At 43.5% G+C, this 15472-nt stretch overlaps 1 protein-coding gene across 1 annotated transcript; it reads right to left on the bottom strand.

Annotated features, from left to right (window-relative positions):
- Positions 1 to 347: 347 nt before the first annotated feature.
- On the bottom strand, positions 348 to 8486 carry CCL18 (C-C motif chemokine ligand 18). Its single transcript, XM_032163041.2, has 3 exons — positions 8349 to 8486; positions 1819 to 1930; positions 348 to 1426 (listed from the first exon to the last, which is right to left on the bottom strand). Exons 1-3 carry the CDS (start codon positions 8413 to 8415, stop codon positions 1336 to 1338), a joined length of 270 nt encoding a protein of 89 aa, XP_032018932.1. The 5' UTR covers positions 8416 to 8486; the 3' UTR covers positions 348 to 1335.
- Positions 8487 to 15472: the final 6986 nt, after the last annotated feature.

Genomic DNA, 15472 nt, shown 5'->3' with positions numbered 1-15472 from the left:
CTGTGCATTAAGATCCCTTGGGGAGTTTTTAAATTACTGATGCCAGGCCCCACATCAGTCCAATTAAATTCATAACTTTGGAGGTGAGGCCCTGGCATTGGAATTTTTAAAAGCTCTCCTAAGTGATTCTAATGTGAATTCAAGGTTGAGAAGCCCTGTTCTACATTTAAGCCAATCAACAGACATCTCCAACAGGAAACAGACACCTCTATAAGCGGTATTCCTTCTTCGGAGGGTTGCCAGATACAATTTAGGATACCCTGTTAAATTCGAGTTTCAGATAAAGAACAAATCATTTTTGGTACCAGTAGGTCCCAAATATCGCATGGGATATACTTACACTAAAATAGTATCCATTCTTTATTTTTATTTGCTAACTCTGGCCACCTAGCCCCAAGCCTCATCTCAGATAGTCATGGAAAACATCCTCCCCAAAAGCAGAGTGGAGAACGAAGATAACATGACCAAGGCTTTCAGCAACTTCCAGGTAAGGAGTCCTTGCTAGACTGTGGGCAGTATTTGCTAGACTTTTACTAATATAAGTACTTAGCCCAAAACCCGGCACTTGGTAAGGCCTCAACAGATGTTAGCCATCATTCTGAGGAAACTTCGTTTATGAAAATGAGCTCGTGCCCATAAATATGCATTGCAGTGTCATCTTGATACTCATTTAAGTGGAAAATTTTTCTATCACATTTCACTTACAATATGGTTTATAAAATAATGGTGTCTGTTTCAACTTTTCAGGAAAGTATCTCCACAGAAACGTCTGGTATGACAGTAGAAGTACTCGGTCCCTATCTTGCTGTTTCTGCCTCTTTTCATATTTCCCTACTCCTCCCCCAGAATTCCTTTCAATCTGTGATTCCGATTAGTGAAACAAAATCAACAGAGTCGTCACAATGAGAATGCTGGTTTACCTTTTATATAAGTACTGCCAATATATTAAAAGGTGGTGCTGAGCAAAACCATTCAATAAAGATTTGTCATTTGATACATATGGCACAATGTCTGCTGAGAAAGCTAATCACACTGATTGATCCATGCATTGAATGTGCGAAGAGTTGAAGGGAAAAGGGGAAAGGGTGATAAAGACAATGTCATGAGGTGTCAGAGAAAATACTAATTTCGTAATGCAGTTCAACAATAGAAATCAATTTCAAAATGAAATATGATGCATAAACTCAGATTAAAGTTAGTTAATGTGGCTGGGCATAGCAGATGGGACTCTTAGAAGAGGTGGCCTCCAGGGTGGCAGGGTCATTGCCCTGGCTCAGGCTCCTGCTCCCTCCTGGGCCCACCAAGGTCACTGGGTCTTCACAGCTTCCAGACCCCTCAGGCATTCAGCTCCAGGTCGCTGATGTATTTCTGGACCCACTTCTTATTGGGGTCAGCACAGATCTGCCGGCCTCTCTTGGTTAGGAGGCTGTGGAGAAGGGAGGAAGAGTTAAGAACTGACGAACTCATCAGGGGAATCCTGTGGCCCCTGCGTCCTTCTCTGTCCCAGGCATCTCAGAGCCTGTCCTCATGCCCGTAAAATTTCCCCTTAACTTCGGGGTTCACAGGCCTTCCCCAAGTGTCTCAGATGGGGTTCCTCAGGAAGCAAACTTCCTGTTGTCATGTCTGCTCTCTTTCCTCTGCCCAGGGGCAGGCCCTTCAGGACTCTGCAGGCCCCAGGCCAGGTCAGAAAACACTGCAGGGGCCTCCCCTGGAGTCCTTCACCTTGATGGGCCTTAGAGAGATGATCACTCTAAGGGGACCTCACCCCAAACCTCCCAACCTCCCTCCTGAGGGGTGGGCAGGAGCACTGGCACTTACATGACACCTGGCTGGGGGCACTGGGGGCTGGTTTCAGAATAGTCAACTATGAACTTCTGTGGAATCTGCCAGGAGGTATAGACGAGGCAGCAGAACTCTTTGTTGGTACCAACTGCAAGAGACAGGACAGAAAGATCCCGAGTCACTGTTCACAAGGCAAGCCAGCTGCTCCTGGTCGCTTTCCTTGAGAGTCAGGAAGAACTGGGAGACATCACTGCTTGGGGTGGGGATATGGGGACAAAGAGATCCAGAAGGAAGCTGGCATTTCTTCTTTGCCCTGACATTTTAATTTCTGCATCTTTCTCTTGGTATTTCTCATTCTCTGTCTGTCTTGGTTCTGGGTCTCTATGTCTCTTTACTGGAAATTTGGTTTTCTGAACAAACTATTTCCCATCCCATCTCTCCTTGAGGAGTTCCATCTGAATTCATAAGGAGAGCCAAGGCCACACCACTGAGAACCAATTGGACCCAGATCCTACCTCTTGTCAGAATCCCCACGGGCCTCCATTTTCTCATCCATAGAACGGGACTCACTGTCCCTCTGTCTCCCAGAGATGGAGAATAGAGTTGCTGAAACCTCTTAGGAAGAAAAATCCTCGGGAAATAGTCCCTGAAATCCCTCTGATGTTCTGTACTTGGAGGTCTCAGGGATAGACTTGGGCAGTGGGGTCCAAGCCATGGCCAGACGGTGGGGGCACAAGAGCAAAAGATAAATTCACACAAGGGACAGCGGGCCTGGGGGCAGAGGGCCTCAGTGAAGAAAAGGACAGCAAGGGCAACTGGGGGGGGCCCCCAGGATGCTGGGCAGAGTGTAAGCTCCCGTGGCAGCCGGGAAGAGCTGAACTCAGGACTTGTAGCCGCTGCCTCCTCCTGGGGTCTCAGTCATCTCTTCTCTTTCCAGGCAGCCTTGGGTTATTAGAAGATATAAACTTGGGGGGACTGAGGAGGAATTTTGTTTCTTTTTTCATTTTTTTAAACTTTTAAGTTTGGGGTACATGTGCAGGCTTGTTACATAGGTAAACTCATGTCATGGGAGTTTGTTATACAGATGATTTCACCACCCAGATATTAAGCCTAGTATCCATTAGTTTTTTTCCTGATCCTCTCTGAAGGGGAAAATTTTTAATCATGATATTGGTGTCATGCTGTGCATTGCACAAACCAGGAGAGCTTCAGCTCACCACAAAGCTTCAGGCTATTTGCAAGAATGCTTTAGTTCCTCCCTTGGTGGGGAAATGGTTTCCACAGTGAGAGGAGGTGAGATGCTGGTGTCACCCTGAGACTGGGTTAGCTGGTACCTTCTCACAAGGGCAGATCTGTAGATAAAGTCTTTCTCCCATGGAGCGGAACCTTCTGATGGCCTCCCCAGATGTTCTGACAGCATAGATGTGCCATGGACGATAGTGCCAGAGAATCGTAAGAAGCACAACCCAACAGAAAACCATGCCCTGGACGGAGACAGCAGAACTGGGGAAGTGCTACAGGAGGGGCGAGGTTGAGGTTGGCCTTTCAGACACTGGCTCATTGAACCGCTACAATATGCCAGTCCCTGGGTTAGCTGGGTTAACTGGGGGCTAGTATGAATGATGAGCCTTAAAGAGTTGTTACCCTTTGATCAGCAAGGTGTTCTGCCAGGGATCTATCCTATGGATATAAACATAAAGATGAACAAAGTGTTTGTCACAGCTTATCTGTAACAATTAAAAGATGATGTACAATTAAATAAATTATGGCATATTCACCTCTCGTAATAATAATTAGTCCATAAAACTGAAAAAGTAAATAAATCAGAGCCCAGCATGGTGGCTCATGCCTGTAATCCCAGCACTTGGAGAGGCCAAGGTGGGAGGATTGCTTGAACCCGAGAGTGTGAGACCAACCTGGGCAACATAGTGAGACCCTGTCTCTCTCTATATATATATTTTTAAGTAGCTGGGCATGCCTGTAGTTTCAGCTACTTCGGAGGCTGAGGCAGGAGGATTGCTTCAGCCCAGGAAGTCAAGCCTACAGTGAGCTCTGATTATGCCACTGCACTCCAGCCTGGGCTGGAGTGAGACCTGAGTGAGACCTTGTCTCAAATAAATAAATAGATAAATACATAAATTTAATGGGTGGTCCTCCCCAAGTTTGTTTAACAGCTCAATTGTGTTATCAAGAACTCAGGCTTCTTAAAACATCTCCCCTTCCCCCACCATTTTGTTGGCTTTTCTTATTTGAGCTTGTCACCTCGTGGTTACAAAATGGCTGCTGCTTTCTCAGTCATCACATCCTCATAATGTCTCATCCACAAACATACGAGGGGGTCTCATAGGAGTACAGGAAGAGCAATGTTACTAGTGTTTTTAGTTCAAATAGCTTTTTATATGATTTGTCATGTGAACTATAGATTACACCGAAAAGTAGTAAAGCTAATTTTGAAAACACACAAAATACAGAAAAGAATAAAAACTCATTTAAGATCTCAAAGCTGGGTAGGTGGCAGGCAAACGGAGGCAGGACTGTGAGAGTTTTTTACTACATTCCCTATTGTGGCATATGTGCATTCTGACGCAAAATCTGAAAAAAAAATTTCATTGAAGGTAGGAAAAATTCTAGTACCCAAACCTAGCCACTTTTTTTTTTTTTTAACAGTTTGGTATATTTCTTTCCAGTGCAGTTTTTTTTTCTAGGCTTATGATAGTACTGTTTGCTCATTTGCTTTTTTCCTTCTTCTTACTGTGTCTGGTGGGGGAAGACATTACTGTTGTCATGATACAGGTTTTAATTTTGTATTTTTTTATTTATACAGCCATGTATCACTTAATGACAAAAATATATCTGAGGAACTTGTCATTAGTCCGTTTTGTTATTGTGGGAATATCATAGACTTACATAAACCTAGATGGTGTAGTCTACCGTACACCTTCGCTGTATGGTACAGCCTGTATCTCCTAGGCTACAAAGTTGTACAGCATGCCACTGTACTGAATACTGTAGGCAACTGTAATGCAATGTTAAGTATTCGCATATCTAAACCTACCTAAACATAGAAAAGGTATAGTACAAATACAGAATTATAATCTTATGGGACCACCGCTGTATAATATATGCAGTTTGTCATTGACCAAAGCATTGTTATGCAGCATATGACTGTGCTTAACATTAAAAGACTTTTCCAAATCATTCCAGTATTTTTAAGAACTGCCTAATTTACTGAAGCCTAGTACATTAATATTATCATGCACTACTGTAACATATGTGGGTTGGTTTTAATTTTTCCTTTTTTTTTTTAGATGGAGTCTCACTCTGTTGCCCAGGATGGAGTACAGTGGTGTGATCCCAGCTCAGTGCAACCCCCACCTCCCAGGTTCAAGCGATTCTCCTACCTCAGCCTCCTGAGTAGCTGGAACTAAGGCATGCACCACCACGCCCAGCTAATTTTTGTATTTTTAGTAAAGATGGGGTTTCACCATGTTGGCCAGGCTGGTCTTGAACTCCTGACCTCAGGTGATCTGCTTGCCTCAGCCTCCCAAAGTGCTAGGATTACAGGTGTAAGCCACCACACCTGGCCAATTTTTCATTGTTATAAATTGTGCCAAATATCTGCATGCAAAAAACTTTCTCCGTAAGTGAAGTTATTTCTGTAGGATATTTTCCTAGCTGTAGGCTTCCTGGGTGAAAAAATAAGGGCATCTAAGGCTCCTGATCTATATAGACACCCCATATGTAATGCATATTCATGTCTGTTACCCAGTGTCAAACCCAATGATGGCATATTGTAGGGACCTAAGAATGTTCAATGAATCAAACAGCGGTTAAAAGCCTGGCCCCATCATTCTTGTCATTCCTGTAGTCCAGACTTTCCCTATTCCATTCTGTTCATTTGGGTCTGGATCAAACACAACTCGAACTACTTAAGATTCTGGGGTATCATCTTACATGTCACTTCTGTGCAATGGAAACACAACACTAGAAAGGTCTGTTCCATAGGAGGAAATGACCATGGTGCCATTCACAAATAGATCTGTTCTTGATAGAAGGTACCAGCTAAGCTTGGCTTCTTGGTGACACCAATTCTTGACTTCCTGCTCATGAGTTAAGCATTTCTTAGAAGCACTCTGATTAACACGATGTAATGATCCTTTTCACCCAGGGTGTGGTTTAAGTGTGACTTGTGCTGCCCAGAACGCTGTGGCATCACCATTTACATCACACCATGTGGTCAGAGTAGCTGCCGCACAGCATTAGAGATCTGCTCTGTGGGGGAAGTGTTAATCTGAAGATCTCTCCATGTGTGTATGACTTCAACACTAACATCGCACCTTCTCTCACTGTCAAAAACATTTCTGCACATTCAGCCCCAACAAGTGAGCAGCTGAGTTGCTCTCATACATCCTGAACCCCCGGGGGACCCAAGGTACCCCAACATGTACAACTCAGAGCATGACACCATGCACTTAACATCTTCCCCTCTGGTCATCCCTAGTCTCCAGCTCCTCATGGTTTAGAGTTGCCTGTAAAGGGTTGGGGTCATGGCTTGGTCCCCAGAAGGATGTAGGCGGCAGTGAGTGCCCAGTCCTGTTTTGGCATTGCCTACACTCCTCTGCCTGCCCAACACTGAACAGGTCTTCTTTGGTGCCCTCCATCTCCTCTCCATGGCCCTCAGCTCACAAGTCTCATCTGTCCCATGAGACTCTCTTGACCCTTCTCCTTTCTTCATTTTAGAGTTGTTTCCCTATGCTCTGGACAGACATTTAAGCCGTATCACTTAATTCTTGTGGATTAAGATTCTCTAAGTAAAATCAAAGAACTTCACAAAAGGTTTCAAAGTGTTCTGGGCTATTTTCCGAGGACTTAGATATCTAACCTAGATCTGAAAGGCAGGAGAGGGCTAGGACCCATTTTTAGTTGGGAAAACTGAGGCCTAACTCAGTCATTCACAAGATGCAAGCTCTGGGTCTAGTTGGTTCCTAGGGTGAGGAAGTGGCAGAGTTCCCTCAGTTCTCCCGAGAAGCTCTACTCCTAGAGCTATTTAGAGAAGATGGTCTCTTCCTAGTAAAAGTCTCTGTAGACTGAACGAAGTTCCTACCCAAAAGAGATGGAACAAAGGCCAGCCGTTCCAAGAGCTATACTCCCTGAAGAGGGAGCAAGGGAGTGAGAGTAAGACAGAGGCAGAGATTTAAAAGAAACAGTCAAAGTCAAGGATAAATGCCTGACTTCCTTAGTTCCTTTTGTGCCCTACTTCACAGTCCTGAGCAGTGAGGTCTTCATCAACTTCTTGCTGGTCCCTTTTCAAGAGTGGAAGAAGTTTACTTGGTTTTTCTCAGGTTCTGGATGCCGGTTCCCTCACGGTTAAGGCACCCCATTGCCTCCTGCCTCTCTTATGTTTCTCCATATCCTCTGCAAATTTGCTGACTCCAGCAGCCAGTGCTCTTGCCCTGGCATAATGTCAGCACCAGTCCTTCTGTCTGCAAATAGGGCATATGGAGGAGACAACCCACGGGACAAGGGACAAGGAGCACGTAACCACAAGTAGGAGGTGGGAGCTACTATGGACTTTCATAAACAGTGTGAAGGTAAAATGAAGACATTTCCAAGCAAGCAAAAAATGGAGACTTCACTATCAGAAGACCCACAGTAATAAAAATACTGAGAGGATTCCTTTAGGCAGAAGAAAAGTGATTGCAGATGGAGCTCAGAGATGCAGAAGAATTTAAGAGAACAGGAAGAGCAAATATGTGATGAAAACTAAATGAATATTGACTGTATAAAGTAACTAAAATATATCATAGGATTTTAATTTGAAGACTGCTCACCACTGGTTTTATAATAGGCAACCAAAAATTTGCAGTGCATCTACTGGGAGGTGTAGGAGAAGCAGCAGATGTGTGGGGTATGAATCTTATCTGAGGGAACAAGGACAACAGGAGTTGCTCAGGAGAAGAAGCCCAGGAGGGTCACAAAGGAGCAAAAGGAGACAGCATAGCTCAGAGTTGAAGCCTGTGGGAAAAGAAAGCTGGAAATAATCTGGCTTTTTGTTTCTTCTTAATTTGCCTAGTCTTGTCTCTCCATTTTAGTCTTTATTTTACGCTACAGGGAATCAAGCTCTCTGAATAGTCTATTCCCTTCTCCTAACTCTCCTTGGGGAATTTTTTTTCTAATAGATTAAATCATAAGATAGCTGAGAAAAGTATAGACATCTTTTATATTACTCAAGGGATTTAACTCTAGGAGACTGCTGAGGTCATTGTAAAACTTACCAGCACCAGTAAGAACTAAATAGACCTAGATTCTACCTCATGCTAATAACCCAATGAATTAGACTTCAACCATCTCATTTATCTCAGTAGGATAAAACTTCTCTGACTCCCATCCGGCTGCCCAGATCAATAGACTGCTTTTCAACCTTCTTGAAGAAAACAGTGATGTCACTTTGAAACCCCATTTGAGGATCCCTAATTTCACACGAGGGTTTTCAGGCCACAGCACTTGGAAGATGTCGCCTGACTTCTGCCCAGGGAGCCATCAAAGCACATGGATGACAGACTCACCTTGTGCACAGGAGCAGAGGGCCATGGTGCAGAGGAGGACAAGGAGGGCAGCTGCAAGGCCCTTCATGATGCTGGGTGGGCAGAGAAGTGGTCAGAGTGAGCTGGGGCTTGGAAACTCACAACTCCTGGCCTCCTTCTGGGGTATGAGCTGTCGTCTCACATTTTATAGGCAGCCCTGGACCATGGGAACATTGGAGGTGCTGATGCAAGACATTTTAACTATGGTGGTGTCATGTGAGTTCTCAGCCCAGGGTTGCCTATGGTTACTTGAAAGTTTTAGGGTACACAAACAAGTGGTTCACTTGTTGATTGAGGTGCTTATGGGGAAGTTGTATCTCCAGACGGGTGACCAGGAGTTGGAAGCACCCACGGATTATACTTAGGATTATGCATAATCATGTGATTATGTTTTCATATGACAGATATTTCTCGGAAATGAGTGGTCACAGCCTCCTTTGATAGAGCAGAATGCTTTAATGGATATTCACAATTGTTACTCCTTTTAATAGAGTCACATGCTTCAATCTTTTATATAGAGTTAGCCCTTTCATGATCTAATGAGAAATCTTCCCCTATCCTAAGGCAATAAAGATATCCTCCTATGTTAACTTGTAGAAGCTTTATTGTTTTAGCATTAATATTTAAATTACAATCCATCTGGAGTTGATTTTTATGTTTGGTGTGAAGAAGGGTTCAAGATTTATTTTTTGCCACATGAATACCCAATGGACCTTGGCAACTCATTGGTAAGACCGCTGTATAAGTCAGGATTCCCCAGAGACACAGAACCAATGGTGTGTGTATAAAAAACAAGAAATTAGAGAATTGGCTCATTTAATTATGAAGGCTGACAAGTTTCAAGATCTGCAGGGTGAGCTGGCAAGCTGGAGACCCAGGAGAGCTGCTAGTGTAGTCCCAGTTTGAGTTCAAAGACCTGAGAATGGGCAGGCTTAAGGCCCAGGAAGAGATGATGTTTCAGTTTAAGTTCAAAGGCAGGAGAAAAACCTATGTCTCAGTGTGAGGGCAATCAGGCAAGAGGAATTCCCTCTTACAGGCAGGAGGGTCAGGCTTTTTGTTCTATTCAGACCTTCAACTAATTGAACGAAGCCCACCACATTAGAGAGGGCACTCTGCTTTACTCAGTTTATTGATTTCAATGTAAATCTCATCCAAAAATGCCCTCACACAAATACCCAGGGTAATGATTGATCAAATGTCTGGGGACCTCATGGGCCAGTCAAGTTGATACATAAAATTAAACATCACGATCATCAGTTTCCCTTTGCTTTGCAGTGCCATTTTGGATCCATACATGTGTGGTCTGCTTTTGGAATTTCTGTTCTGTTCCAATGGTTTATTTTCTTATCCTTGTGCTAATACATTATGTTAATTTGTTTTTCACTTTGAAGGAGATATTGCTGTATGCCCCTGACAACTGGACTCATAAAACCTTTCCTGAAATGACAAGTCCATAAATAGTTATAAGATTTATCTCCCACCTCATGGAATACGTATGTTTTTTCTTTGTCTTTTTCTTTTCTTTTCTTTTCTTTTTTTTTTTTTGAGATGGAGTCTCACTCTTGTCATCCAGGTTGGAGTGCAATGGCGCAATCTCAGCTCACCGCAACCTCCACCTCCTGGGTTGAAGCAATTCTCCTGCCTCAGCCTCCCGTGTAGCTGGGATTACAGGCATGTGCCACCATGCCCGGCTAATTTTGTATTTTTAGTAGAGATGGGGTTTTTCCATGTTGGTCAGGCTGGTCTTGAATTCCCGACCTCAGGTGATCCACCTGCCTCGGCCTCCCAAAGTGCTGGGATTACAGGCATGAGCCACCACACCTGGCTGGAATACATATGTCTTACAGGGTGTCCGACATATGGCCACTTCTTGTCTATCACGCCCTATCAGCATGATGTCACCAATGTAATGGATCAATGTGTTGTTTTGAGAGATACATGAAAATTCAGATCTCTTCAGACTATAGTATGCAGAAGATGAGAGTTAATAGTCCAAGGGAAAACTGTAAATGAATATTTTCCATTCGCATAAATGGGAACTTTTTCTTATCCTCTTTCCTACTTGTTACGGGACAGAATGCATTTGCCAAATCAATAGGTACATAACATGTACTTAATACCTGGCATGTGTCAGTACCTGGTTGTAGAAGCTGCAATCAGGCTATTACCTGGTTGAGCTCACAGTGTTCTACAGTCATTCTTTAAGATCCATCCAGTTTCTGCAGAAGCAAGCCTTGCAAATTAAATAGATATGATAATAACCATTTTCCTTGCATTTTTTATATCCTTAAGGGTGACATTAGTCTCCACCATCCCCTCCACTAGATTGCAATATTGTTTCTAATCTACTCTCTTTTCCTGGGAGAAGGGAGCAGTTTCAGAGATTTCCACTTCACCTTCCTTCTAGAGATGCTTGTTCTATTAACCATTGCCACAACTCTCCATGGGTCAAGACCCCTTGGTTGTCATTCCAACCTTGCTGGCTATAACGATATTTAGAACCCCTTGGCCTCTGTTTATTAAATGCTGCTACCTAGCCTCCACTGCTTCAAGGCAAGAGAGCTCCACTGCTTCAAGGAGAGAGGGCCCCACTGCTTCAAGGAGGGAGAGCTATCAATGGGCCAAGTTTTGTGACAGCCACTCTTACCATCAGCCCTAGCCTATAAAGAAGGCTGGACCACTAACTTCTTAGAAATGCTGGTGCTCCTCTCACCAGGGAGTCCTGGTGGCTTTGGTGAATAGTGCATTCCCATGGAACATAATCTGGTGAGTCTTCTGGCCTCGTGTAATGTATCCACTCCAGCATGACCACTTCCATGACTCTTTTAATCCCTTCCTTCTCCATCTGTCATGACAATTCGGGTATTTTAACTTCACTCGGCATGAGCCATTGCTTTCTCAGGCTTCTGGAGCCTTTCTGGCAACGAATCTGTACCAACCCCTGGGGTCCTTCTCAGGAGGTTACAGCCTATATGCAGAAAGAATACTCCCAAGTCGCTAAGTTGTCTCTTACTGAGGCTTATATTCCAACTCCTTTTATCAAGCACCCTCAAAATCCAAACCCAAGTCTAATTCCCCTGCTCAGGCTGACACATGCTTGCTAAATTTTGCTAGTGATTTGAAGTATAGTCCCTTTTCTCCCTTATTGGGAATATAATTTATTGACACAAGAATGTGTTACCAGAAGATATGGAAAATATGAATGGTTTTATTTCCACTAAGGAATTAAATCAATAATTAAAAACCTTTGTTAGAAAACATCTTTCATACCTAGCTGGTTTCATAAGCAAGGTCTACCAAACATTTATGGAAAAAATAATGGAAAGGCAGCCTTTTTAACAAATAGTACCTGAGCAATTGGACATCAAAGACCAAAAAACAAATCTCAACATAAACTTCACAGCTTCCACAAAAATTAACTCAAAATGGATCATAGACTTCATGATCAGGGTGATTCAAACTCCCATTAAAGTTGGGGAAGTCAAATAAACTGGGACATGTGTGTTATGTAAGACAAGACACTTTAAAAAAAATAAGAATTGAGCCCAGGAGGTGGAGGTTGCAATGAGCTAAGATTGCGCCAGTGCACTGCAGCCTGGGTGACAGAACCAGACTCTGTCTTAAAAATAAATAAATAAATAGAAAAAATAATTTTAGGACCTAGGACTAGGTAAAAAACATTTCAGATTTGATACCAAAAGCATGCATAATCCATAAAAGGAAAAAGCAACAAATTAGATTTCATCAAAATTTTAAAATCTTGCTCTTCAAAAAGCCCTCGTCAAGAGAATGAAAAGACAAACTACAGACTGGGAAAAAGTAATTGCAAACCACTTAATTGACAAAGGACTTGTATTCAGAATATATAAATAATTCTCAAAACTTGAAAGTAAGCAAGTGTACATCCAGTAAGAAAATGAACAAAAAACATGAACAGACTGAGGAGAATACACAGATGGCAAATAAGTAATGGTAATTTGATTGTGTCGGGTTTTAAAATCCTTATTTGAAAGATACATACTGAAATATTGTGGTAGTCAGAATAACATTTCCCCCAAAAGAATATCCACATCCTAATCCCTGAGACCTGTACACAGCCAGAAGGAATTAAGGTTGCTAATCACTGACTTTGAGATAGGAAGAATATCCTGGAGTATCCGAGTAAGCCCAGCACAATCACAAGGATCCTTATAAGGGAGGCAGGAGTGTCAGTATCAGACTGACACAATGTGAGAAGAACCGGACTATCCATTGCCCACTATAGCCAATCCATGTGGGCAGCCTCTAGAAGCCAATAAAGGCAAGAAATTGGAATCTCCCCTACAGCCTCCAAAAACAATTGCCACCCCACTAACAGCTTGGTTTTAGCCTAGTGAGGCCCATTTCAGACTTTTGACCTCCAGAACTGTAAGAGAATAATTCATGTGGTTTTAAGCCTCTACATTTGTGGTAATTTGTTACAGAAGCAATAGAAACTTAAATACATATTTACAGATAAAATAATGTTGTAGTGGTTTTTAAAGACGGCCATATTTCTTTGACACTCCTCTCATTGATAGGTGAGATCTAGGTTCTCTCTCCTTGAATCTGGACAGGTTTGTCACTGTTTTCACCAACAGACTGTAGTGGAAGATATATGCTGTGACTTCTGTGGCTAGGTCATAAAAGGCCATGAGTATGACCCTAGTTTACTAGGAACACTCATCTTTGAGTCTCAAGGCTGCCATCTTGAAAGGGCATATTGACAGCTCTAGTTGACAGTTCCAGCGGAGCCTGTCCTTCAAACATCCCAGTTCAGGCGCCAGACGTGAATGAGGAAATCGTCTTAGAAGAGGATCTTCCAATCCAGATAGTGAAGGTTACTTATGACAGGCTCTTGTGATATCATCAGTTATATCACATCCATATAGTTAGAGCAGTTGTGAAAGAGCATCAGCACCTTCCACTCTACAGGAGAGAAATAGTCACCCCATGGTTCATAGATACATCCATTCTTGTGAGGGAGCCTGTGGCCATACCAAGTCCTGATCACCCACTCACTGAGGAAATTATTTCTTCAGAACAACTTGAATAGATCGAGCAAACAATTTTCTCAGAAGTGTCCCCATTCAATGGAGAAGCTCAGCTATTCTCTTTTTTTTTTTTTTTTTTAGAGACGGAGTCTCGCTCTGTCACCAGGCTGGAGTACAGTGGCGCGATCTCAGCTCACTGCAACCTCCATCTCCCGGATTCAAGAGATTCTGCTGCCTTAGCCTTCTGAGTAGCTGGGACTACAGGCACTCACCACCACGCCAGGCTAATTTTTGTATTTTTAATAGAGACGGGGTTTCATCATGTTGGCCAGGCTGGTCTAAATCTCCTGACCTCGTGATCTGCCTGCCTCGGTCTCCCAAAGTGCTGAGATTACAGGCGTGAGCCACCGCGCCCAGCTGAAGTTGAGCTATTCTTGCATATACTTGGAACCTCTGTGTTGACCAAAGGGTGTTGGCAAACCCTGAATTATATAACTCTCAACATGACCCTAACGTTCTGATTAAAATCTTTTCCTCCAATCATCCCCAGTTTCTATCTTCCCACACAATAGAACTCTGTATAAAGGGAAGGGGCAATGGCTTGAACCCAAGAAAGAGGTGCCAGCTTCAAGTACGCAAGCTTGTTTGTCTTAGCTGTGCTGACACTCAAGCCCAGAATCCCTCGCCTGCCCAGCATCACACGGGCATTTTCAACTGTCTCCACTATTCTCCTCCCCCTATTGTGGTCCTCTGCTCCCAGACCTCCTTGGTACCATGGGAGAGTGTCATCCCTTCTGCTTTATTCAGATGTTACCCTATTTGGCCCCAGGTGAGACCACACCAAACGTGCCCTGAAAATAAAGATCACCAGAATTGAAAATGGAGCACTCAAAACAGGAATTCGAATCGCCCTGGCCATTCTCTTCAAAAAGTCTTTCTTTCAAATGGGTCCAAGCTATCACATTCCACCAAGTGGTTCAGAGGGTGGGAGCAGGAGATGCTAATTTCCACTTTCCTGATAAGATAATTGAGGCCTAATTTACAGAGTAACTGGCAGCTCTGTTTACTTCCCACTGGTGCATGTAAGCCTAAATTCATGTAAGCTATTCCCTAGAGCCCTGTCCTATTGGTGATATGTGAGATATCCCAGCTTCATCTCTTTAGTATTGTGATATCATAGGACAGACAAATTTCTCTCCCAAAAGAGATGAGCTGGAAGATGAGACATTTTAGTGAGCTAAATCCCTAAAAGAGTAAAAATAAAAATCAAAATGGAGTGATATAGACAGAGGCAAAGTAATTTGTAGGAAAGACATGTGTGTCCCAGTTCATCTGAATTCCCCAACTTAAGAAATGCTGTGTCCTTCTAGTTCCTTCTGATCTTTTTTGGGTTAAAGGGAGAGCAGGGGTCATGGAGAAGGGAAGTTGGTTTCCTTTGGCTTCTCAATAACTCAATCTCTTGCTGTGCCTTCTCCTACAGCTGGTGTTGACTCCACAACCTCCTGCTGCTTCCCTTATACTCCCCAGAAGATCCCTCAAGATTTTGTAGCAGACTATTATAAAACCTGCAGCCTGTGCTCTAAGCCCAGTGTTGTATAAGGGCCATTCCTCCTTCTCATTCCTGGGGGAGACACTGGAGCAGCTCCCATGGGTGTAGGGAGGTGGATTGGACACCCTCCTGGGAATACCCAGCTCTCTGGGCCCATCACAGGCACAGAAGAGTCTCTGAGATATTTTCTGAGCAGTCCAGAGTCATCAGGGAGACAGGAGAGGCTGGCCAGGGGCAGAGGAAGAGTGACGGAGGACAGCAGGAGGGTGCTGACTGAAGAGATTCTCATGAGATACTCTGGGAAACAAACCCTAAGGCATGGGAGCTGATTGCTGAGAAAGAGACAGACTCTGAGAGGACCAGTCAGAAAGAGGGATGGAGGGGTCACCATGGGTCCAGAAATTTCCCAGCTGGCTAGATCCTTCTTAATCTTCTGCCTTTACCCATAGCTTCCAGACTAAAAGAGGTCAGCTGGTCTGTGTCAACCCAAGAGATGCTGAGTCCAGGAATACTTCAAAACCCAGAGCTAAATCTGAATAGCCCAG

The sequence above is a fragment of the Hylobates moloch genome, unplaced genomic scaffold (genome assembly GCF_009828535.3).
Source record: "Hylobates moloch isolate HMO894 unplaced genomic scaffold, HMol_V3 SCAFFOLD_10, whole genome shotgun sequence".
In the NCBI taxonomy this organism is placed as follows: domain Eukaryota; kingdom Metazoa; phylum Chordata; class Mammalia; order Primates; family Hylobatidae; genus Hylobates; species Hylobates moloch.
The sequence above is the reverse complement of the archived record's forward strand: the minus strand, read 5'-3'. Positions and strand labels throughout refer to the sequence as shown.